The sequence below is a fragment of the Neopelma chrysocephalum genome, unplaced genomic scaffold (genome assembly GCF_003984885.1).
Source record: "Neopelma chrysocephalum unplaced genomic scaffold, ASM398488v2 Primary Assembly neopelma1_59, whole genome shotgun sequence".
Classification (NCBI taxonomy): domain Eukaryota; kingdom Metazoa; phylum Chordata; class Aves; order Passeriformes; family Pipridae; genus Neopelma; species Neopelma chrysocephalum.
Genome location: NW_020897714.1, coordinates 3,185,669 through 3,210,853, shown reverse-complemented (window position 1 = coordinate 3,210,853; position 25,185 = coordinate 3,185,669). Strand labels below are relative to the sequence as shown.

The 25,185-nt window shown below is 40.0% G+C and overlaps 1 protein-coding gene across 2 annotated transcripts in view; it reads right to left on the bottom strand.

Moving 5' to 3' along the window:
* Positions 1 to 25,185, bottom strand: part of TRHDE (thyrotropin releasing hormone degrading enzyme) — a 215,319-nt gene that overhangs the window by 161,436 nt on the left and 28,698 nt on the right. For both annotated transcript variants that reach the window (XM_027679720.1, XM_027679721.1), the window contains exon 3: positions 13,612 to 13,738. In XM_027679720.1, the coding sequence (XP_027535521.1) occupies positions 13,612 to 13,738 (127 nt within the window). The remainder of the gene's footprint in view (positions 1 to 13,611; positions 13,739 to 25,185) is intronic.

Here is a 25,185-nt window from a genome sequence, read left to right as displayed (position 1 = left end):
GATCCTTTCCTCTCTCAGAGCAGCAAGTCTTTCTAGGGCAGCAGTTTCTCTCTCTCTCTTCCATGCAGCAATTGTGGCTGGATCTCTGCCAGTACACACGAGGGGGTCTCCAAGCCCCTCGGCCCTTCGATGCAGGCAAAGGGTCTTATCTTCTGTGGGCTGTGTTCACCAGGACAAAGGTCACGTCACCACATCATATCGCAAAGCAAAGGGGTCTTTGCGACGGTCCTTATCTTCAGGGGATCCAAGCCCCTTGCAGAGCTCCTGTGCTCTGACTCAAGACTGCCAGCTTAGCAGTACGGGGGGGATCAAGGTCACCCCCCTCCGCATTCCTTTGGCCATCCTGGCTCAGCTGTCAGGACGCCTGAGCTTCTTAGCTCCTCTCTGCAGTGCATACTGCACTCCAAGACCCTTTCAAGTAAGAGTCCATCATCCTCCTCTCTCTCGGAGGGGTCTCCAGGGAGTTTGGGGAGTTTTGGTGCCGTCCTTACCCCAAAAACCTCTCTCTCTCTCTGTAGTGGCTTAGTCCTGCTCTCTGCTGCTCTCTCATCCTCCATCAGAGATCTCTGTGTCTTCTCCTCGGCTGCATGCCGGCTCTGCAGTTTCTTCTTATCTCTTGGCTCTCTGCCCTCCGTACACTGCTGCTTCTGCTGCTGCCGCTTCTGCTGTCCACAGTGGAGGAAACTCCTCCAGCTCTCAGCTACAGAACTCGGCCCAGTTTAACACAGTTCCAAGTTCCTGCAGCCCCCATCCAGGGGCTGGGAGGGGGCCAGAGTCCCCAAGGGGCTCCTGCCCCTGCCTCATGGCTTTCACAACATGGCTTCTTCTTCTCCAACAACTACTACAACTCTTCTCTTCTGGTCTAAGTGTGATAATGTTTATATTTCGCAGGAGCGCTCATTGGCTCAAACCCCAAGGGTCACCACCCCCTGGGGTTTACCATTTTTATAACTCTAGGGGGGAAAACTGTTTCCCCCCACCACACACAGATACAACATACATTAAAACTTTAGGAGTTACTTTGGAATTACGCTTAACTTTACATTGCTGTACCATCTGTGACTATAATCTTCCCAGGGTTATAGTTTCATGCATACTGGCATGCACCCATAGGCCAGCACTAGCAGCTTCTCAGCAGTGCAACTAAACTGTGGGACCAGCCTGAAAAACAGCTCTCTAGAAAGAGCTGGTTAAAAATAACCCCAAAAAAATCAAAGGGAAGAAAATGACTTTACACCACTGAAGTTAATGTCTTATGAAACTGCATGTAGGACAGAGTCTGCTTGCCTGATGAGAAAGTACTGCAGTGATGATGTCTAAGTGGAGAAGGCAGCTAGAAAAAGGTCAGAAGACTTCTGAAATGTGGGACAGCTAGCCCACAGCCAGTGACCCATCTTCACCATGGGATCCTCAGATAAAAGCCTGAAAACAAGCACCCTTAATGTCACTGCCCCAATGTTTAACCCCAGCCAGCAGACAAACACGATGCAGCCCCTTACTCACACCCACCAGAGGGACTGGGGAGAGAATCAGAAAAGTAAAAGCTTGAAAATCCATGAGCTGAGATAAAGACAGTTTGGTAGTGAAACCAAAAGCCATGCACACAAGCTAAGCAAAACAAGGAATTAATTCACTGCTTCCCTAGGGCACGCAGGTGTTCAGCCAGTTCATGTCCAGGACAACAGGGCCCCATTACACATAATGGTTACTTGGGAAGACAAATGCCATCACTTTGAACATTCCCCCCCTCCCTCCTTTCCCCTACTTTATATGCTGAGTATGATGTCATATGGTCTGGAATATCCCTTCGATCAGTTGGGGTCACCTGTCCTGGCTGTGTCTCCTCCCAATCTCCCATGCACCCCCAGTCTCCTTGCCAGCGTGTCAGTAAAAAAAAAAACAGAAAAGGCCCTGGCTCTGTGTAAGCCCTGCTCAGTAATAACAAAAACATGCCTGTGTTATGAACACAGTCCCATACTAGACACCATGAAGAAAATTAACTCTACACCAGCAAAACCCAGCACACCTGATCTTCTAGTTATCCACATGTCCAAACTCATCTCATGGTTGTAAGTAAGATTCCCTGTTTCCAGACTCCCTATCCTGTGGTGCACACTTCTTGGTTCCATGTTCAGACTTAGACCCTTTACTCAGGACAGCAGAAAGGTGGGAACTATAGCTTGAGAGAGCCTCCATAAAAGTCTGGCACCTGCTAACTGGAATTTTATCTATAGATACATGTTCTTACAACCTTAACTATAGGATTACCATCATAAAATACAGTCAGGAAAATACATACATAAGCTTGCATGTATCTATGTGTACATATGTATGGTTGAAAAGATAGATTAATATTAAAAGAAACATTCACAGACAAATATTTGTACAATTTTGAGAGGTTAGAACTACTTGTAGGAAGATATGCTTTTATAATTTAAAATTACATTATATTCACTTGTAGTGTTATTTTTCTCCATTTCACTATGGCTACACTAAATTGTTCTCCAGCTGTGTACTTGGATTTGACCATTTTTTACTCCATATCAGAGTCATCACAGCAATTGTATTTTGATTGCAAAGAGCAAGCAATTTTTTCCTCTTTTGTTTTGGGGTTTTTTTAAGAAATAGACTGGCAGAGATAAAACAGCGAATTCTTCTGGGGCTGGACTTCCATTCGGCTGTCCCCAAATACAATATAAGCATTACAGAAAGCTGTCTGTTCATCGTTGCTCTGATGGACTTAGAGCAATTTTGAATATCCTTTCATATCACCTGACAACATTCTTGTCTTTGGAAGGTCTTATTAAGAGCTACACTAGATCATTTTGCTATCAATCATAACTTGTACAGTTCACATCCTTTTAATCACTTGGAAACTGTTGTACGGTTTCTACAGAAAAACCTGGAGAGATGGCATGAAGCATAAAACTGCATTTCTAATGCATGTTTGTTACTGAGTAACAGCCTGCTTCTTCATAAAATTCAATTGTCTGTCATTACCATAAGACAGAAGTAAACCTTAAAACATTTCAAGAATATGGAGAAGAGATGCTTAGGAAATCATTTTTACTTTAGCAGTGAAAAGACATGTAATGCATTTTTCTATGTATCTAAGTTACGACTGATAGTTTTCTGAAGCTTTATATATTTCCACACCTGATAATTAGCACCTTAGGAAGAACAACTCAGACCAGTTTTAAAGCAAGAAATATTACATCCACTTGTATGTCCCTCACATGAATCTTAATCTTCAATACTTTAATTAGAGAAGGATGCAAGTTCCAGCTGCCTTCTGTTTCAATGCATACTCAAATTCTATCTGACAAGTAAACATTTTATACAGGTCTGATCAGCAAAACGTCCCTGCCTTCACCTCTCAACACTCTTTGGCTTTTGGCTGTGCCTCTATATAGGACAACAGAACTGTGCTGCTTCTCCATTTCCAAAATGCATTGTGTGAAGAGACAGTAGTGATTACAATACGCATGTACTACAACCACAATGGAAACATCTCACGTGTTTTCATATGAGGAATTCAACCACTGACTTCTGTTACTGCTTGGGAGTCACATCATAAACACAGCCATGTGTAATTAAAGTTCTGTCAAATTACCTGTGCTTTTACATCATGACTTTCAAAGGAAATCTAGTGTCATAGTGTTCATGATACAGCAAACCCCCTACTGAATAAAATACATAAGGAATTCTTTTTGCATAATCCACTCCACTGATAAGTCCCCAATTGTTGCAGAGCTCAGAGATCAGTTACAAAGACACAAACTCCGGGACTATTTGGAAACAATTTCTAAGGACTTATCTGAGGCCCCCAGAGACACAGCAACAGTTGCAGAAACTGATGACAAGGGTCTCCAGAATATACTTCTAAGTTCTTTTCTGCATCTGGCCCCTTGTCTCCCACTCCCACCCACTCCAAGGTTCAATTGCCCAGTAACGTACAACAGCAGAACTATGCTCAGCTTTGCCAAAGCCGAACACACTAGGAGAAAAACAGACTTGATTTTTCTAGACTAAAACACTGCCCAAGTTTAATTTCAGTGAGGAGTAGCATATGACAAGGAACATATTTTTTAGTTGAACAGTGGGAGTTGTTCGAGCTTAATACACTTTCTGAAGTGCGCTATCACTATGACAAATACACATCTTCATGAGGACAGCTCTGTTAGAAGTGTTACCGAAGAGAATCAGAGAGAGTGAAGGAAATAGCAGTCTTCACAGACCTGTTCCTGAATCAGGAAATGTTATGGTTTAAATACACAAGCAGACGGCATTTAAATAAATTAGAAGAAAAGGAGAATTCATATACAGCAAGAAAGAACACAGAAAGCAAGTTTAGCAGTACCTGCAGAAATCTCCACAGCATTTTTATTAAGTGATTCTTTCAATGTCCATTTACCATTTTAAGATGCTTGCCAGCAAGCAGGAAGCAGGGATTGGGGTGTGGGGGGAGGGTGGGAAGGAGGGGGTGGAAGATGTACAGTGACAATTCACTTGTTCAAATGAAAGTCGTTCAGCCATCTTAAAATTTCCATCTTTACAACGAAAATCATTGGTTTCCTTAATGCAAAAATGAAGTTGCTTCAGGCATGGAGCTGCAAACGTAGCATAATTCATTGTGTTAGGATATCTTTTCAGTTACAAAAAGCAAAAGCAATAAAAGGTGAGCACATACATTCTTTTGAATTTCAGTAGCTTACAGAAACTAGCTAGTACAGGTGGAAGGTTTATAACTAAGCCAGCAGAATCTAGGCAGAAGAAATAGGTTTATTCAGCTCTGTAGCACACATTTTTTCACATCTTTTGTATGAACAGAAATCTCTAGCCTACTTAAGTCCCACTTTAATGTGTTATGATCTTTTTCAAGACACTGTCATAATCTCTTGAAAGAAACTCCCCATGCTCTTCACTGATATATGAAAATGTATCTTCTTTACGTTTGTATCTATAGGGGTTTTTTACAGTACAGAAGAAAGATGTGAAAGCTCATTTTTACACATCTACATAGAGACTTTTAACTATTTCTAATATTCAGGACATTTTCAGTAGGCAGTAACTTTTTTGTAACTCTCACTGCAGCAGTAATGCACACCTCTTACATTTACTAGGAAGAATGTGAGCTGTATAGATTAGTGTGTGTCTGTGTGTGTGTATACTTCCCTTATCTATTTTCTTTATGGCATGAGGTCCATGGTGAAGGAGAAAGTCCTTAGTAGGGACAATTATGGAGGTGTCATGATCTTGGTGTTACGCTGGGTGGGAATAAGGTAACATTTAAAAAAATACATATATGCATACCTCAAGACAAACATACAAAAATAAACAAAAGCAAATACAAATCAGTTTCAGTGAGGTAGTGGGCAAAGTGCTTTCTCATGAGTTGTGCCTAGCGAAACTTCTGTTTCTCAAAGTAATATATTTGCTGCCCTCATATCAGCATCTAATGGAAAACAAACTTTGTCACGATACCATCTGGAGAGCATAACAAACTACCCCAAAGGAGCACAATCCTTCTAAAACTGAAAACATGGAGAGTTAATAGGAATGTTTCTCCAGTGCTGCAGGGAAAAAAACCAAAACAAACAAATAAACAAAAACCAGAAACCCACTTGTTTTCATTCTCATTTAAGTTTAGCAATGATACTGATATGAAAAAATGAATAAAATCACATATTCTTTGAAGTCCAAATAATCAGCATTAAACTGATGGCAGTGTTTTTGAAATTGCTGTGAAAACAATAGCTATCTCTGCAAAAGGAGTAACACAATGCAACTATTGTTGAAATCGCCTTTTGGTCTTTTTTTCATGGAAGTTGTCATTCCAGCCATTCAGAGGCTTTGAATAAGGAGGGCAAGGAGCTAGGCAAACCTCAACAGCTCTAAGTGCCTTGAATGAGGAAAAGATGCAGGAGAAATGTCTTTTAAGGCTTTCTTGCCTGCCTTGACCAAGGAAATAGGCTATACTGGTGTTGCTCTGTGACTTTCAGGCTAACTAAAATTGTGCTTCTGAAAGATGAGTCTGAACAGGCTTTGTCATGACATTAGCTCTTCCATGGTTCTGGCAAGCCAACACAGCAACTATAGGGTCCAACAAGCATAACACTAGGCAGGGTGAAAACTGGTACAGAAGACACGTTTTTAGACAGGACTGGAAAAAAGATTCCATTGTATTAATTTATAGTTCCTGTTAGACTCATTTGAACTTGTTTCTGAGTCCAGCCTGAAACTGAGCCTTCTTCATACTTAAAATCAAACGGGAGAGGCCAAAAACCACAACACTGAATGAGAAAATACTACTGAAAGAAATTGCTGCTGCTGAAGTATGTAAAACTTCTCAATTCACACCAAAAATTCTTGAAGAATAACAGAATTGTCCTGTACTCAAACCATACATGTTAAAAAAAAGTTTGAGTGAACTATGTTTGTGTTTGATGTGGACAGTACCCTAATCTGCCACTTTTTTTTCCTCACCAGCACAATACCTTGATGTTACTGAGCTTCACTCTTCAGGAAAGCCTCTACTTCACATGTAAGACAGAAAAAACAGAAGTCACCATAGTATCCTTGTTCTTCCCTGCCCTCCACTTGAAACTGCAGAGTTAAATGAAAACTGGAACCCTCATGAACTGAACTTGAAATTATCTTTATTTACAGTTTGTCATATGACTATGAACCAAAATTACAGAAAGTTCAGTAAGTCCTCAGTAAACTCTTATATTTACTCAAATGGTGTCTTTATGAACACGTTACTATTATTTCATCAGCTTTGTTTGGGAATATGCAGTTCTCTTGAAGGTGCTGTTTAAACAACACTCACTGTATATAACTATACGTTTCATTAGGTCAATAACAGTCTTTTCCACCAAAAGACAATAAACTTGAGCAGATCGTGTAACCTTTCTGTACTGTTTCAGATGTAGAGGGTATTGGGTTTCTACCTCAGTTCTGAGAGAAAAGGCCACTACTTTCTCCTCACTACTCTAATTGATATAGACCAACCACGTTACCTACTTCGTTCAAACTAAATGCTATAGTACAATTTTCAAAAGAAAAAAAAATTCCTGGTTTAGCCCATCCTTCTACAATCCAATCTTCCTACACATTGCACAAGGATTCACACATCCCTCTTCTTAAGCACCATCTAAATCTAACACAGTATCCTCAGTGATATAATTCATCTTTTTTCCAAACTCTTCTATGTTTGTTTTTCCACTATGCAACTCTGAGCTCTGTCTGCATGTTAACTTTCATAGTGCCATACCATGCACAGAAAGCAACTCTCTAAGTATCCTAACATACAGACCCTACCCTATAATAAAAACCACTGTTCCCATTGCCTATTCAAACATGAAGTTCATTGTGGACACAAGGCCTAAGCTTTTTTCTACGTACACTCCCTTAAGACAAAGCTACAGTTGCTGGTGTAAAAGGTTTCAGCTGCTGGTCAAAGTCTCTGATGAACCCTGTCAACTGTCATACCTAACAGGTGATCAAAAATGTTCTGCAAACTCTCTTAAAAATAAAGGGAGTTCAAAAGCTGGACATGGTCAAGAGGATCCTGATCCCCACAATACTATTTTGCAAGAGATATCAATACTACCCTTATTCATAAGTGAATGTTTCTGGTCAAGAACAGTATGATTAAGATAACAAAAAGACAATCACTAGCAGCCCTGAAGAAGACAATCAGGGATGAGAGCTCTGCTCAAGCAGAGTGAAAGGAGCTATAATGAAAACTACTTACCCACAGCTATCTAGAAAGTATTTTGAATTCATGTGCTTTTAGGCATTTAACTGTCTCATACCAACAGAAGTTCACACAGTTTTCTGATGATTCCCATAACTTCTGTGGAGTTTCTGTCTGCCAGAGATCTTAACCTCATTTTATAAATCCTACAGAAGGATTCACCTCATCTTTTAGCCATTTATGAATCAGAGATCAAATTTAAACTACCCAGATTAGTTTCCTCTCTCTGTAGTCAACAGAGATACCTTTACTGGTACCTCTGCACTGAAGATCTTTTTCCTCCCAACTCATGATAAAATGTATCATTTTCTGAAGGCATCTAGTTTCTCACAAGGTAGAGAACTAAGAATAGATACTGCAGAAATTCAGCACACCCACTTCTACATTGGTACTAACTGCTCAAATGACATACTGAAGAGCAGCTTAGGGAAAATCTATTTACATTCAGATGAAGGATTCTCTTGGCTCAAAAATGCCCTGTCATTTCCAGGGAATCTTCGACATCCTATTACCCTCTCATAACAGCATCACCCACTTTTTTTTTCTTTTTTTTTTTAATTACTCATTTAAAAGCAAAGCTGATTTAACTGAGTAGCCAGTGGGGACAGTGTCAGATTCGGTCATCTTCTTTTTACTATGGCCTGACTGAACTGCTACTGGCAATAGCGCTCCTATCTGAACACTTTCCTTGTTTGAGAGGTACAGCTTCTCTACATATCACAAAAAGAGGAGAGGAAAATGACTAAATAATGAAAGGAAAACGTTTTATTCAGAAGAGGATTGTTTCCACCAGGGTCCATTCATCTTCTATACTAAGCTGCTTTATTCCCATACATATCCCATCTCCTGCAAACAATATCACACTTGCCATGCCAAGGCAACAGAGAGAGATCAAGTCCCCCTTAACAAACTTCCAAAATCTGATACAATGCCTACTGTGAGCTGTATTAAACTCATTAATGGAAATAATTGGTTTACCACTAAAAATAGTTTAAAGCAATACAGTAAGTCCTAAGTGATGGCTATTTTTTCCTTTCTTTCTTAATATCTTACTGTAGATTGATTTCCTATGCGGTTTGTTTCAGCCTAGTAACTCATAGTTCCTTCTCATATTTCAAAGCATTGTTATGAGAAAATTCATTGCTTTTCCCTATGGCTAGAGCTGGAATTTCCCCCCCTCCCCGGTGTCCTGATCGGTTGCTGTTTTGGAGTACTCATACCCTAGAAATTAAAAGAAAAAAGGAAAAAAAAAAAAAAAAAAAGAAAAAATACACCACAACCAGCACACTCCAAATCTCAAAACAGAATCTTTATAAAGGCCCAGGAAGAAGTGACATAGTTCATTCTGTGTAGGAATGACCTGTATCAACAAATAGTCCTCTGTGTGCAGAAGTATTATGCTTCTTTCAAGTAGTTGGTCAAAGAAAATAGTAGGCTTCAATTCTCCTGCCTAAACATGGGTGACAACCCAAATTGAGATGCTCAAAGTTATTTAAAAAAAAAAAAAAAAAAGCCATATGAAACTGTCAAGTATGGGCCAGCCATGGCCCAACAGGATCTCATCTGGAGGCCAGCAGAAGCACCAGCTAAGAGTTCTCAGGATACCCCATGGCACTTAACAGCACTTAAATCAAAATTAACAGTTAATCACTAGTGCTCACAGCAAGTCACCTGGCCAACATACAACAGCATCCTAACACTTATTCTGGGCCTGCAATGACTCACATGGCAGCAGCAGTCTCTCTCACCAAAATATTAACTGTCAACAATCAGGGAATGGAGCACAGGTCCATGAGTTTCATTTAGAAATCAGAACAGTCCCTTGTTAAACTTCTTCTTTCTAATGGCTGAGCTATTTTTTACATCATAAGCAAGAGTTAAAATTCTTCAGCGACACACTTTAAAAACCAAATCCTGTTCTCCTAAAGTACTCCAAGAGCAAATGTTAATGGTCCAATCTTGTCTTCCACTGTGCAGCATGTTCACTAAACCCCTTGGAAAATTGTTTTCTGAGACTTTGCATTCACAACCTCAAAGCATTTTAAGCAGCATAATGAAAACAAGACCATATAATTCTTGCATGAACCAGGTAATTAGTACCTGAAACATACCTATAAGGGGAAAAAACCAAACCAAATAAAAAAAAAATCCACATAAAATATATCAGATGAAATTCCAAAGTTTACTGTACAGCAAATCTACAGAAAAAGAGTTTAAGAAGTCTGGGAACGTATTTCTCTTGGGGGTGCTGGTGGATTTTCTCCCATGGAGCACCTTCCCAAGTACTTGTCCACATCTCTCTGGACTTTTATAATCTTTTTGCATCTACCATCTCTTTTGATAAGGAATTGCACAAATCTACCACCTGCTCCACTAACAGTGATCTTTTTGTGTTCTTTGGACCTGCCACCTGCTAACGACACTGGGCGACCCTACAGTCTTGACTGGAAAACGCAGTCAGCCCTTACACTTCAAATCATTCACAACTGTCCACATGTAAAGAGTGCTTGATTACCTTATCATTCCCGCTTATGTGACTTTTTCTCTGACCTTTGAAGACTCCATTTTGATGTGGGTTTTTGGCTTGGTTTTCTTTTTTCCTTTTAAATTTCTAAGCTGTGTGTACTTCAAAAGAGCAACTGGTCAGGGCTCCAGAGGGAAAAATTCAAGACTATTCCAGCCTTGAAGATCCTCATAAGAAAAAACTCTATGCCTACAAAGCATTTTTTGTGTATTACAAACTGGGTTAAAAATAATTATGTGATATAAATACAGAAATATTTTATATTCACCAGCCATAGGAACACAATTAAAAACCCTTCTGCATATCTTTTTAGATTAAATAAAACCCAATACTTTATCTACCCATCATTTTAACTAGTGTTTATAATGATATTATAGTCTTGGGAAAATCTAGGTTTTTTAAAAGATCTGACACATTTTTTAGACATTAAATTCATATAAAAATTATTGGTTTGAAACCCTACACAAGCACCTTCCAGTTCAGAGTATGATGTGGGGGGAAAAAAGCACAGACCTACAAGCTAAGTAGAACTTTTAACTGTGGAAATTGGTGACTCAATTCCCAATTCACATTCATTAGCAGACTTCACATCAATTGGTAAACAAATCTATTGTTCCAGGGCATTCAGAAGCCAGTACAGGCCATATAAGATCTAAAAAAATCTTCGCCACAGCCATCTGACTGCATGTAAGCACAATATGAAAGTCTAGTCAAAAACAGTCAGGAGTCAAGAGTGTCAGGAGAAAGTGGTTCCTGTAGAGAACACTAGCCAATTTATTACAAAATCAGATGAGGAGCACTAGTTTCAAGTGCCAAGGATCCTTGGAAATGGACCTCAATGAATAAGAAGGGAACAAATTAACATAGATCTCTCTGATATAGCAATACATCTGAGGAGCCTAAATGTCCTCAGATACTCCTACCGTAGAGTTCAAATGGACCACATAGATGACCAAGTGCTTTGCCAAGGCTTGTAGGCCCCTTTTCCAGGGAGGATCACCTGTGGTTGCAACTGTAACACTCACATCCCCCCAGCATTACACCACTGACGCTAACAGTGTGACACTCAGTAGTTAGTACAGCACCTGCAGAGTAAACTGCCCAATATTTCAACAACAGAATTATTTTGTAAACATAAATTGTGCTTTCAAACAAAATTATTATATTTGCCTAAGTTCAGTTTTGCTAGAGCTGGACAATAGATGAAACAATTTTTTTTTTAAACATCTATGTTTGAAATGGAATATTTTCTACAAAACTGATGCTGACATTAAAAAGCTTTCTGAAGTACATTCTTCATTTTTCACTTCCACTTTCACATTTGGAAGTGAAATGAAAAACTTCTAAAATGTCCCACAAAAACATTATCATTTTTCTTAAAACCTTAATAAAGTATTCAATCTTTTGCAGAAGTGACAGCAATGAATCAGGTGAGTGTCCTAAGCCTGACAAGCCCAGGTGCATTTTCAGTATCAACATATCTTCCTATGCACATGATTTTTCCACTGCTGTAGCTAATGTTGTTTTGACTTTTCATTTAGAAAATTCTTTAATACTGCTGCAAAATCCCTATCATAATAGACTACAGTGTTGCCATTTTTAGTCCTTCTATTCATCCATCAGACTGTTTTTCCTACCCTTCAATTTTCCAGTTTAAAAAAAAATAAAAATTCAGTACTCTTTCAGGTTAAAGACAACAGCACATGCTTAAATATAACAATCAGTGATTGGATGAACTGGGAACAAATATACCTGTATTCTTATGTAAAAAAAAATTTCAAAAATATTTACATCACTGAGAGAGTTTTTAAACTTTTCTTCCTATATTTACAATATATAAATTTAACCTTATTGTCATACACAAAACTTTTGAAATTATTCTCTATAGTATCACTACAGAACAGCTAAAGTTTTCAAGCAGTATTTCCTATTAACAATTTCACTACAAATACTTCACAAAAAACCACAATTTTACTTGTGACTGTGCCTTCTGTTTTTTTCCATAAAGATCTAAACTGGAACACACTCATTTCCAATCAAATATTTTTAAAAGATAATGTCACAGCATAATGACAATAAATACAGTATGCTGAGTTTAAAGACCATATGTTGCAATTTTGAAAGATACTCTGAAGCAGATACAGCCACTACTGTCTGCTGCTAGCTGGCATCCTCAATAAACTACCTGAAATAATGATGTTTGGATGTTCTGATGTTTTGATGGAACTAGATGGTCTTTAAGGTCCCTTCCAACCCAAGCCATTCTGTTTCATCTTTTATATTCATCTTTTATATTATAATCAAGTTCTTGATTATTTTTCCCTGCTAAACTTTTGGACCCTGTAAGTCTATAACTTCCTTTACAAATCATCATTACATACCTGAAGTCATGTATGAAAGCATACACAGAAAGTTTGTGCATATCATCATGCAATACCCTCATCTAGCAACATCAATTACTTTATCCATCTCCTACACCATTAGCTGAAAGTCTAATAAAAGCTACTCAGCAGGCAAGGGATTTAATGAAATAAACCTAAAGTTCCTGGGAGGAACCTGTGGTTCCAACTCTAACACTTCTGATCAAATAGAAGCTCTCTTTCTGCTGCTGAGCAATAGATTTTTCCGGATCTTGATCAAACATACTCCAAAGGAGAGAGGGCGTAATAATATGGTGTAAGGTATTTAAGTGTGTAGGAGAAAAACTAATTGTGGGAAAAGGGAAGATGAGAAGAAATTATTTTTAAAATGTAATAGAAATTTCTAGGTCACAGCAAAACAAGTTCACAGCAATTCTTTCAATAAGCAACAAGACAATTACGCTTGTCTACTAATCATCATTAATAAACCACATAAGCCATAAAAAAAACCAACAAAAACCCCCAGTCTTGCACTGTTACAGGTTCCCAGTCTCCACAAATATTTTCACTTCTGTTCCCCATCTAAGGCTGAGGCACCAAGATACAAATATTGCAGAACAAATATCTCCCAGTGGCTATCTAATGGGAGTAAGGACCAAAATAGACACTATCAAAAAAAAAAAAATCCCCACCAACCCACATAACAGTGGAAGGTCTCAAGTTCTCTACCCCTTGTCTAACAAACATAAGTACTGTCTGCTTCCTGATCTTTTCAGTTCCAGGATGGAGAAGGAACAATTTGGCTTCCATTCCTCTGCAAGGAAAAATTCCTTATTGATTCTTCTAAATTAACACAAATATTTCTTACCTTGAAATGTAATACATTACAATCTTAAAATTCCTTTAAAATAACTGACTTAATCTCTCATTTCTGGACAAACTTCACATTCTGCAGAAAATCTTACCTAATTTTGGCAGGGAATAGGGCACTTTAAAATAATCTTCATAAAACTCAATGAGACTCCTTGTAATATTTAGAGCATAGTCCCCCGATCCTCTTCTGATTGCATCAGGCCTTGCATATAACCGTACCTGTTAAAAAACAAAGCAAAAGACCAATCATTTCAGCATCTGCCTTTTAAATCTATCATATCTGCAGAGATGAATTATCCTAAGGTTGCTGTGACGTGGCGGGATTATTACCTTAAAGCCAAATATGACTGTCGTACATTTCTCAAAACATGTCATAGCTGAAAACCAGGACTACCACAATTAAAGTTACAAAGTTTAGAAGTCACAACCTCCTAATTGCTTGTGTTGCCAAATAAAAAACTTAACACTCCTTGCATCAAAATAAATATTTGAAGAAAATGTGTTTGCTAGAGATATGATGGGAGAGTGGATTAGTATAATGGTTCTCTGCCTACACTGAATGTAGGCAGGATGCAGTGACTCAGTAGGAGAGAAGTTCATGGTTTGTTAAAGGCACATTATATCAAGCCCTGAAAATATTAGTAGACTGTGAAGAAAAGAAAATAATCATTCTCTTTTCTCTGGCAGTGACACAGTTACCCTCGATGAGCTTTGGGAAGACTGCAAAAACAACCATTTATAAGCTCATTCATGTACACAAACAATTAACATTCCTGAAACCTCCTTGACTGCTTCAGGCCTCTGTTTTCAGAAAGCAGTAAATCAAAGCTGTTTAAACAAGCTACAGACTGCTCTGTTCAGTATAAAACAGCTCACATATTTGACTACCTGGAGTGAACCAACTGAAAAGAACTCACCTTCATAATTCTGCATTCAAGTCTGACCCTGATTAAGAAGGTAGCAGAAAGCACTTCTTGGTTTTTCCCTCTTCCCTGTCCTTACAGTCCTTAACGCTTCTTTAGTGCAAACACAACATACAGCCAAGAACTGCTACCCAAGAAAGGGACAGAAAGGAGAGCCACTTTTCACTCTCCCTCCTCATTCGCCTGATGAAAGTAGTGTGTGCTTTGTCTCTAAAAACTGTGGCAGAAGGTCTCTCCCCACCGTACATAACGACTTGACACAAATGAGACTCTATTAAATGTCAGTCCTAATACATTCTGTGGTAGGATTAAATCCCAGTCAGGGTTCTGAGGAAAGCAGTAGGGTAGAAATCAGAAAACAGCAATGCAAACATGAGGGAGAAATGTCAGCTTTGGGATGTTTCTAAACACTATTATGCGATTTTTTGCTTCAGTGAAAGCATTACCAAGTATTGCTTTACTACTGAAAGTAACCAGTTCAGTTATCCAAGTGGAAATCAGATATCAAATATTGTACCTATCAATTCTGTTGTAACCCGCTATCTCTTTGTTTTCAGTATGCAGACACACTATTTGCTTCATTACAGTGCCCATCTTTAATCTTTGTGTTGTATTAGACTCAGCGCACCATCAATCATACATAGTTATCACTTGCAATGTAAAACAGGTAATGATGTAACCTAATGAGATACGTAATAAAGCAGACTTCCTATAATCACCACCTGAAAGCATATAAACCATAATCTGAATCCCTCCAAGTCACTATTTTTGTTTATTGCTTCCTTTCAAAGTTAACAGTAGCATGTACATTAAATGTTCCCTTATCTGCTAAATTAAATATATTTTTTAACAAAATAGATATTAACCACAGAGATGCTAATCCAAATGTTTCGAAACCTTCAGTTTGTTGAAGGATGTTAAGAATCACAATTAGATTTGTGATGAACACTGTTTTGTATCATTAAACCTTTATACACAATTTTGCATAATTGCTTTACTGGCACAGCTGACTGTACCAGCAAATTAGGAAAAAAAAAGAGTCAGCCAACCAACTATGCAAAAAATCATTCAATTTGACAGTGGCCAAATGCGTCCATAATAATAAATATGACAACTGAAGAGAAGAAAATAATAGGTAGATACAAGAAAAATCAAGGTTCAATTTATTGCATTACAATGTGTGTCTTTTGGCAAATGCAGAAAAGGTATTTAATAGTGTCTGAGATAGAGCCAAGGTATCAAAGCTCAAAAACTACAATGCTGCAAATGTTCATTTGTCTCCTGCCTAACACTAAATACGGTTTTATTTTGCCCGTAAAGTTTCCCTCTGCCTCTCTGCCTGCCCAGAACAGCTCTGGACTGCCAGGGCCCCATGGCTCATACCAAGGTCACCCCCAAGCTGGAATACACTTCAGAAATTACCTGTGCCTTTGTCCAGGTCTCTCAGGGATTTTGAGGCAACAGGTATTGCCAAAGCAGCCAGATATCTTCAAATGTTGGGTCTGCTTCTGCTTTTCACCCAACAACCACTGAACATGAAATACATGGAGGAACCTTAGACACACCATCACAGGCCTATCCCTGGCCTCAGAAAATTCCCTGTTGGTTAGCAGAGGGCAGGGACAGAGGGCTACCACAGGGGACAATCTGGACATTCTGCCTGCCCGGTTAGCTGTTTTGGATGACACTTTCTGAGGTGTCATTCACAACATAAGGAGCTTGGTCCAGAGGTCAGTCTAAAGTCTGGCACCTATAAGCTCGAAATTGAAGTCCACTAACTTTCACACACTGATGTCTTTTAATGTGTATGGGCTTACTTTGACCATAAGATATCTTACTGCCAAATCCATCAAATAGGGATTATATTATTTCCTTAGCTTATAAGATTCTGAGCTTAAAGTAATAAAGACTGTAAAGTCTTCGTATACTGCTCCAAAGAGGAGTTTAAGTAAATAAAGCAGAATGAAGATTAAGATATGAGATTTGTTTAGAATAAATTGCTTGCTGGTTTAGTATTTTCATTTCAAAAGGCAGGTAAGTTGTGTTGCTTTAACTGTGTTGGACTGAACAATAATGCCTAATTATCACATACTTTCCCACAGACTGTTTGATGACTATACTAAGAATTCTATTTTACAATAATTTAAATAAGAGAAAAAACAAAATCTTCTGCAGGGTCAGGCCTAAATATGATAAATAAAAGCACTGCATGTTCTCCTACAAAAGATAAATAGGTTTTTTGCTTAGGTGCACAGTTCATCACTCACTGCAATGGCACCTACTACCCTGCAAATATCATTGATGCTCTTTTTCATAATCTTTGCAAGATTAGGTTAGACTATAATTTTCATGTAAGAAAGTAAACAAAGAGAAACTAATAATAATTCTGGGTGCCATTCTGGACACCTCTCAATGTCAAGTATACTTAACAGTTTTGTTCCACATACTTAAAGCACTGTTCCAATTATATCTTACTGCAGTGGTGAACACTTTATACAGCTTTGAGTCTAGCCACAAGTGCCATAGTTTGGGCACTAGGAAAATCAGCAACACATGATTAATGACTAAATGAGACTGTGTCAGTTTATGTGATTTACTTGGCATCCCATAGCAACTCTGCAGTGGCAGAGAGGAAATTCAAAGCAGGCATTCAGCCTCACTGCCACCTAACAACCTGCACCATGCACCCTTCGTATTTGGGAATTACTAAGGTAGGGGCTCTTCAGACAACACGCATATTCACAGCACACTGGTGGTATTCTGATGCAGTGTAGTTCCCTGTGTGCCTCAATGACAAAAATATCAGAAAAATATTATGAGGAATCATATTCATAATGACACTGTCACAATACCTAAGAATATAACAAAGTTCACACAATTAACCTAAATTCTGGAGGTTTTCCTTAGCTCCTTTATACCTACATTTGCAACCACTACCAATTTTTCAACAGAAGTTCTGATTACTAAGAAAAAGAAATACAGGTCTTTCTTTCTCTCTCAAATGGAACCAGGCTGACCACCCCCTTCCAACCACAAATTTGAGCAAGTAGGTTTGCACCTTCAGCCCTACAACCCAGACCTCCCTGTTATAAGACACAGCTGTTAATAACTCTAGAAGTTACTAGAGATCCCAAATGAAATCGCTGCAATGTATATTTTCTCATTCTTTTCTGAAGTGGGCAAAAATATGAGTTGTTTCCTCTTGTTTGCCTTCCAGAAGCCCTCAAGAAGTTTCACAAGAACTTTATTTAAAGACAATACTCAACTACGCTCAGATAATATCTCGAGAAAATCAACCTAAAAGATTACTTCAAAAATATTAGCAACCTAATTCAAGTCCTTGGAATTATTTTGGCAGCATTATCAAAAAAAAATTAAAACATTCCTGAAATTTGTATGCTAAATTCCACGTATTTTATAAGTGATCAATAGCCTACTGCTCTGTAGTTAGTCAAAAGTATTTGCTGTATAAAACAGTGTACTTTTACAAACAATTTGTACATTTTGCAACATTTTCTGTAGTCTTTTTTAATATTTCAGCATTTGTTACGTAAGTCAAAGAAATTTTAAAAATATTTGTAACACCAGGTTGCCAGAAGAGATGAACATGATTGTAAAATGAAAACTGTTTCCCATAGTGAGGGACAGTAACGATATATGCTAAGAAATGTGCAACATATTTAAAACCTAACTGAAGTCAGGTTAATAACTACAGTGCATGAGAAAAACCTTCCTGTCTACAGCAGGTAAAAATTATCCATCAAAAAGAAAGTTAGCAGTTAAAAAGAAAAGTGCTTTCCTTGTCTTATTCCTTGTCGTGGTTTGAGACCCCAAAAATCCAATTCCCAAGTCCAAGCCCCCCTCCCACAACTCACCCCGGTGTGAGAGGGATTTTCCAGACACAACACAAGACTCAATATGGGGGGAAGGGAATTATATTACAATCACTACACAAAAAAAATATTATAATACATTATATACACAATCCTAACTATCTCTCCTATGATAAACCAGTATTTACATTGGATCGAATCTCTTTTCCCTCCAATAAAAGTCCAGAAGGGAAGAAGGAAAAGATCCCTTCCACCTTTAGGGCAGCAGTCTCTCCTGCTCAATGCAGCAGCTGTAGCTGGATTGTTGTAGCTGGATCTCTATCTCCATTACACACAAGGGGGGTCTCCTCTCACCCCTCTCGGTCCTTCGACTCCAAGCAAAGGTCTCTCCCGTGGACTGCGATAGCTGGGACAAAGGCTCGCCTCACCACGTCATATCACAAAGTGCAGGGGTCTTTGTGACAGTCCCTTTCCTCAGGGGATTTAAGTTCCCCCTGAGTCAGAACGTTAGGGCAGCTTTCAGTTCAGTCTTTGCCTTAAGCGTTCTATCAGAGCTCCCGTGCTCTGTCTCAGTCTGCCAGCCTGGCAGCAGCGGGGGGACAGGGCCCTCCTCCGCATTGCTGAGTGCTGTCTCTGCCACCACTCCTGCTGCCCACTCACAGTGGAGAAAGACTCCCAGCTTTTCAGTTACAGACCTCGGTCCAGTTTAACACTGTTTCCAAGTTTCTGCAACCCCATCTGGGGGGGGCTGGGGGGCCATGGTCCCCAGCAGGGCTCCTGCCCCTTCTCCCCTCGTAGTCTCAGAACATAGCCACTTCTTCTCCAACTACCTCATCATCCTTCTTTTCCAGTCTGGTGATATGTTTAAATTTTGCAGGGGCACTGATTGGATCAACCCCAAGGGACACCACCCCCTCGGGGGTTACCATTTTTTTAACTCCAGGGGGAAAAACATCTTTTTTCCCCACCACATTATTTCAGAGTGCTTAAAAAAATATGAAATACACAAGATACAATGAGTAAAATTCTGATAAGTACGATTGTAGATAGCAACAAATATCTTTATTTCGGGAGAATAGTATATTCACTAAAAATGTTTCTACTGTACCAAAGGCTAGTGATAATTTCAGCACATAATAAACAGAGGAATGGGTTCAAAAGAAGTAAAACTCTTCTGTTTTGACATGTTAAAATCACTACTTTTTTCTTTACTTTTTTTTTGGCATTAAAATTTAAGTGTGTGAAAAAGTATAGAATGAAAGGGATGAAGAATGGTGTAGTGGATTGACCTTGCCTGGATGCCAGGTGCCCACCAACCCACTGTATCACTCTTCTTCCCAGTCAGACAGGGGAGAGAGAATAAGATGGAAAATGAGTCACAGGTTGAGATAAGGCAGTTTACTATAGCAAAAGTGAAAGTTTTGTGCACGCACAAGCAAAGAGGAAAATAACCAGGTTTATTCTCTACTTCCCATTAGCAAATGATGTCCGGCCACTTCCCAGGGAGCAGGGCTTCAGCACATGTAGTGGTTTCTCAGCAGGCAAACATTGTAAACAATGAATGTCCCCCCCTTCCTCCTCCTTTCCACAGCTTTTATACCTGAGCTGATGTCATATGGTATTGAATATGCCCTTGGTCAGTTTGGGTCAGCTGGCCTACTTGTGTCCCCTCCCAGGATCTTGCCCTCAATTTGGGTGGGAGGAATGTTACAGTGCTGATGCTGTGCTCAGCAATAGCCAAAACACTGGTGCATTATCAACACCTTTCTAGATACCAATGCAAAGCACAGCACTGTGAGGGCTGCTGGGAAATTAACTCCATCCTAGCCAGATCCAATACAAATGGTAAGGAAAAACATGCAGTCATTTTTTCACATTACATGAAATACTTCAGGTCAAACCAAAGGGTTCTGCAATGCAAGTAGGAGGAATATGGAATATATTCAACATTTTGATCATGGAAATAAAAAGTAAAACTCATTACTTAGACATGCCTAATTGCAAAGAGACTGTTGTCCAACCATCTATCCTAGAGGAATTCACTAAAGATAAAGGAAGACCAGCGAGAACCACAGTATGCTCTCCCTCTGGCACTAGAAGGCAGCACTAAAAACCTTTGTGAGAAGTGTCATAAGCCTGTCAACCTACTTTCCCAGAGAATTAAGGAAGTTGACAACCTGGCAGAAATCAGGATGTTACAGTAAGAAGTTTGCAGGCCTGCAGAACCAGAGCCCATCACCTACTTTAGAATTTTTATGCACTTACACATTTGAAGTCTACTCTTGAAGACATTATTCTCTATGCCACCTTCTAGTTCATGTGTGCATTCCCTTTGAAACATTCTTAGAATGATGTTATCTTTTTAGTGTCACCTAAAGACATTTTTAATCTTTTATTTATTGTTACGGTACAGTTTGCTGATCACAATAATCCCATATAATAGTCTGCATTCATTCTGCAAGGCAACTTTCCTTTAAATGTTTAGCCATCTTTTCCATGTTTTAAGAACCACTCCAACTGCCATCCTCTATACCCTGGGGGAAATCACACCTCACTGGATGCGAAATACTGCTCCAAGGAAATGAAGTGCACCTCTATTTTAGCAAGAATAGACTTGTGAATGCAGATGGTTCATTGGGCTCTAACGGCCTAAAACAACACCCACTGACTTCAACTGAATGACTCTTGTTAATTACGGGGGCAAGAGACACAACTGGTCCTGCCGCTGGGCTAGGGACACTTCTGCCAAGGCAGCCTTCACCAACAGCATCCACCATGTCTACCATCCATGTTTTTAGATCACTGCTTGAACAGTCCTTGTTATGCAGTTGCACAGGGAAAAAAAAAAAAAAACACAAACAAAACAAAAAAAAAAAACCAGTCCTTTAAATGGCTGTACTTTGGTCATGGCCACTAATAGCTCAAATCAAGAGAGACAGGACTGGATTGTATGTTTCTATCTCATGTACTATAAGGAAAATGGCTCTCTGAATCTTGAAAACAGCCTGATGCAGAATATACACAGCAGTAATCATTTGCTGCGTCAGGTACAAGGCCAGCTTTGTACAGCATAGAGAATAATGTCTTCAAGAGTAGGATTCAAATGTATAAGTGCATATATAGTTCTAAAGTACAAGGTACATCAGGTGCAAGGTCAGGACAAGGGGAGATGATGCATATATAATCCTAACCCTTGCTTCACATCATCTGATACCCCAGACATTGCCACCCACATCACTAAACAAAACCACTCCTGAAGGCACCCACATCCATGGAGAGCCTTTCCTCAGCCCTGAATGCTGTCACATTACATATGCCTGTGGAACCAAAAGAGATCTGAATCTCTCCCTCATTTACCTCGGCACTATTGCAGTATCTCTCCAAGCAAACATGGCTAATGTTCCAAGCATGGCATACATCTATTTTCCTAATGTCTCAATGTCCCCTCCACCTTTTTTCTGTCTTTGTTCTGTTTTGCTACATGTACTTAAGTCTGAACAGACTGGGAGCAAATGGGGGTATGGAAATGGAGCAAAAGTCTGCCGATAACCTTAGATCTTGTTTTCTCAGGCAAGCATGGGAATCAACACAGGAATTCACTTCACAATTAATGATAGTTACCCTTCCCACCTACTTCACAGAGAATTACTGTCAGGTGTTATAAAGCAGCTTAGAATGCTTTCCCGTTATGAAACAGATGTTTCTGCACATCAACTGGTGTCAGCAAAGCCATTCTGGGAATAATGTCTGTCCTTTAATCCCTTTCTCAAAGCCAGCAGACTCCACACTAAGCACTGTTCTTGGGATGCCCCTCCAAACTAGCTCCAGTCCTCTGTGTGACTATATCCATGGGCTCAGCCCAGCACTGGTGCATCTGGGATCCCACAGTGATTTAAAAATCTCAGTTCAGAAAGGGCTTATGCATAAGTTCAATTTTAAATATGTGTTTAACCTCAAACATGCCTTTACATGTTATAGTTACAGAAGACCCTAACATTTCAAAAGAGCAGCCACTTACAAACTTTATAAAGGGGGACAAAACAGTCTTCTGCTCTTTATTTCAAGATCTGTAATACTTCAGCAGCGACACCCTCAGCTAAAAAACACATGCATTGCCTCTGTCCCTAAAAGCTTCAATTTACTTGATAATCTGAGATCTCTTTTATCATTATTTTGCTCACTATTTTAGGCACAGGTATTGCTTTTATTATTGTTACAGAGATAAAAATACGGTCACATTACGCATTCAATATAGCAGACAGATTCCTGGATCCAACAGTCTTGGCTGCAAACTCCCTGCATCACTTCTGCAAACAAGGCATTGCATCTCAAATGGGTTTTTAAATGTGATAAATTCAAAATAAATAACGCTTCACTACATACGCAAACAAGCTACAGGCCAGATTCCACTAAGAATGTGCATGGATTGTTTCACATGTGCACATAACTCCACACATTTTGTGCGTGCTCAAATGCAATAAATTTTACAATGGTGACAAGGGAAGAAGAGAGAGAGGTAGCTGTAGTGAAATATCAATTCTGCTGTAGTGAACATAGTTAAATGTGATAATAGGAAGAAATGACAGAAGAATGTCTTGTTTCAATCTCCTATTCATTATTCATCATGGACAATACTCAAAAAAGACTGCATGGTACTGAAATGTGCTTACTGAATACCGAAGGGACAGCTCATTTTTATAAGGAGATTACTCCAAACTGAGTAGTCATATACAGCACTGCACCGAGCCCTAAATATTTTAATAAATTTGGGAATTTTTTTTAAAGGTAGCTGAAACCAATGAGCATTCAATGACCTGATACTTCCTAAGGAAACAGCTTTGCTAGAGATTGAATGAAATTTGTTTAAAGTAAACAAACACTGTCTTTGAATCCTCATTCAAGACTGTTTTAACAAACTAGTTAAAATAAGAGAAGCCATCAATAAAAAAAAGTTTATATGATAGAAATGGTCACTGAGGGAATAGAGAGATGTCTCAGGAAACTAAACGCAAGCATTGTGGTACCTGAACACTGTTGCAGGGCAAGGGGAAAGAGGCTTTGAACAGACATAGTAGATCATAGAATCATAGAATCAACTGGATTGGAAAAGACCTCTGAGATCATCAAGTCCAGCCCTTGATCCAATACTGCCATGGTTACTAGACAGTGGCACTAAATGCCACATCCAGTCTCATCTTAAAAACCTCCAGGGATGGTGAATCCACCACCTCCCTGGGCAGCCCATTCCAGTGTCTGATTACTCTCTCTGTAAAAAATTTCTTCCTAATATCCAACCTAAACTTCCCCTGGCACAGCTTAAGATCGTGCCCTCTTGTCCTATTGCTGGTTGCCTAGAAGAAGAGATCAACGTCCACTTGGCTACAACCTCCTTTCAGGGAGTTGTAGAGAGTGATGAGGTGTCCACTGAGCTTCCTCTTCTCCAGGCTAAACAACCCCAGCTCCCTCAGCCTCTCCTCATAGGACTCGTGCTCGAGTCCCTTCACCAGCCTCACTGCTCTTCTCTGGACTCGCTCCTCATTATCCTTCCTGAACTGAGGGGCCCAGAGTGGGGGTGGTGTGGCCTCACCAGCACTGAGTACAGGGGAAGAATCCCTGGTCCTGCTGGCCACACCGTTCCTGATACAGGTCAGGATGCCATTCACCTTCTTGGCCACCTGGGCACACTGCTGGTTCATGTTCAGCTTCCTGTCAATGCAAACTCTCAGGTCCCTTTCTGCTTGGCTGCTCTCCAGCCACTCTGTGCCCAGCCTGTAGCGCTGCATGGGGTTGTCGTGGTCAAAGTGCAGGACCAGGCACTTGGCCTTGTTGAACCTCATCCCATTGGAATCAGACCATCTCTCCAGCTTGTCCCTCTGAAGGTCCCTCTGCAGAGCCCTCCTGCCTTCCAGCAGATCAACACTCCCCCCCAACTTGGTGTCATCTGCAAATCTGCCAATGGTACACTCAATCCCCTCATCCAGATCATCAATAAAAATATTAAGTAGAACTGGGCCCAATGCTGATCCCTGGGGGACACCACTAGTGACCGGCTGCCAACTGGATGCAGCATCGTTCACCACCACTCTCTGGGCCCAGCCCTCCAGCCAGTTCCTAACCCAGCACAGAGTGCACCTGTCCAAGGTGTGGGCTGCCAGGTTTTGCAGGAGTATGCTGTGGGAGACGGTGTCAAAGGCTTTGCTGAAAGGCTTTGTGGTCCAGGTAGACCACATCCACAGCCTTCCCCTCATCCACCAGGCAGGTCACCTGATCATAAAAGGAGATCAGATTGGTCAGACAGGACCTGCCCTTCCTAAACCCCTGCTGGCTGGGTCTGATCCCTTGTCCATCCTGTAGGTGCTGTGTGATTGCACTGAGGATGATCTGCTCCATAACCTTGCCAGTCACTGAGGTCAGGCTGACAGGCCCGTAGTTTCCCGGGTTCTCCTTGCAGCCCTTTTTGTGGATTGGCATGACATTCACCAACTTCCAATCAGCTGGGACCTCCCCAGTGAGCCAGGACTGTCGGTAAATGATGGAGAGTGGCTTGGCGAGCTCTTCTGCCAGCTCCCCCATCACCCTAGGATGGATCCCATATGGTCCCACAGACTTGTGAGAATCCAAGTGGCTTAGCAGGTCGCTAACTGTTTCCTCCAGGATGTCCAGATGTTCCTAGAGAAAACCTTGCAGCATGACCCTCAAGGAGAAAGAATTGAGAGAAACTTAGGGGGTTCCAAGTGACAGTGGACAAATGCAGGATATGAAGCAAAAAGATTTGTCAGGTATTTTCAGAGTTGTGAGAACGGGGGAAGAGCTTTGTGCAGCCCCTTTCTAAATAAACGTGACCACACGGGACAAGCATCTAGTTGCCTCATCAATTTCTCATCTGAACCAAAACAAATGTGACTGCTCC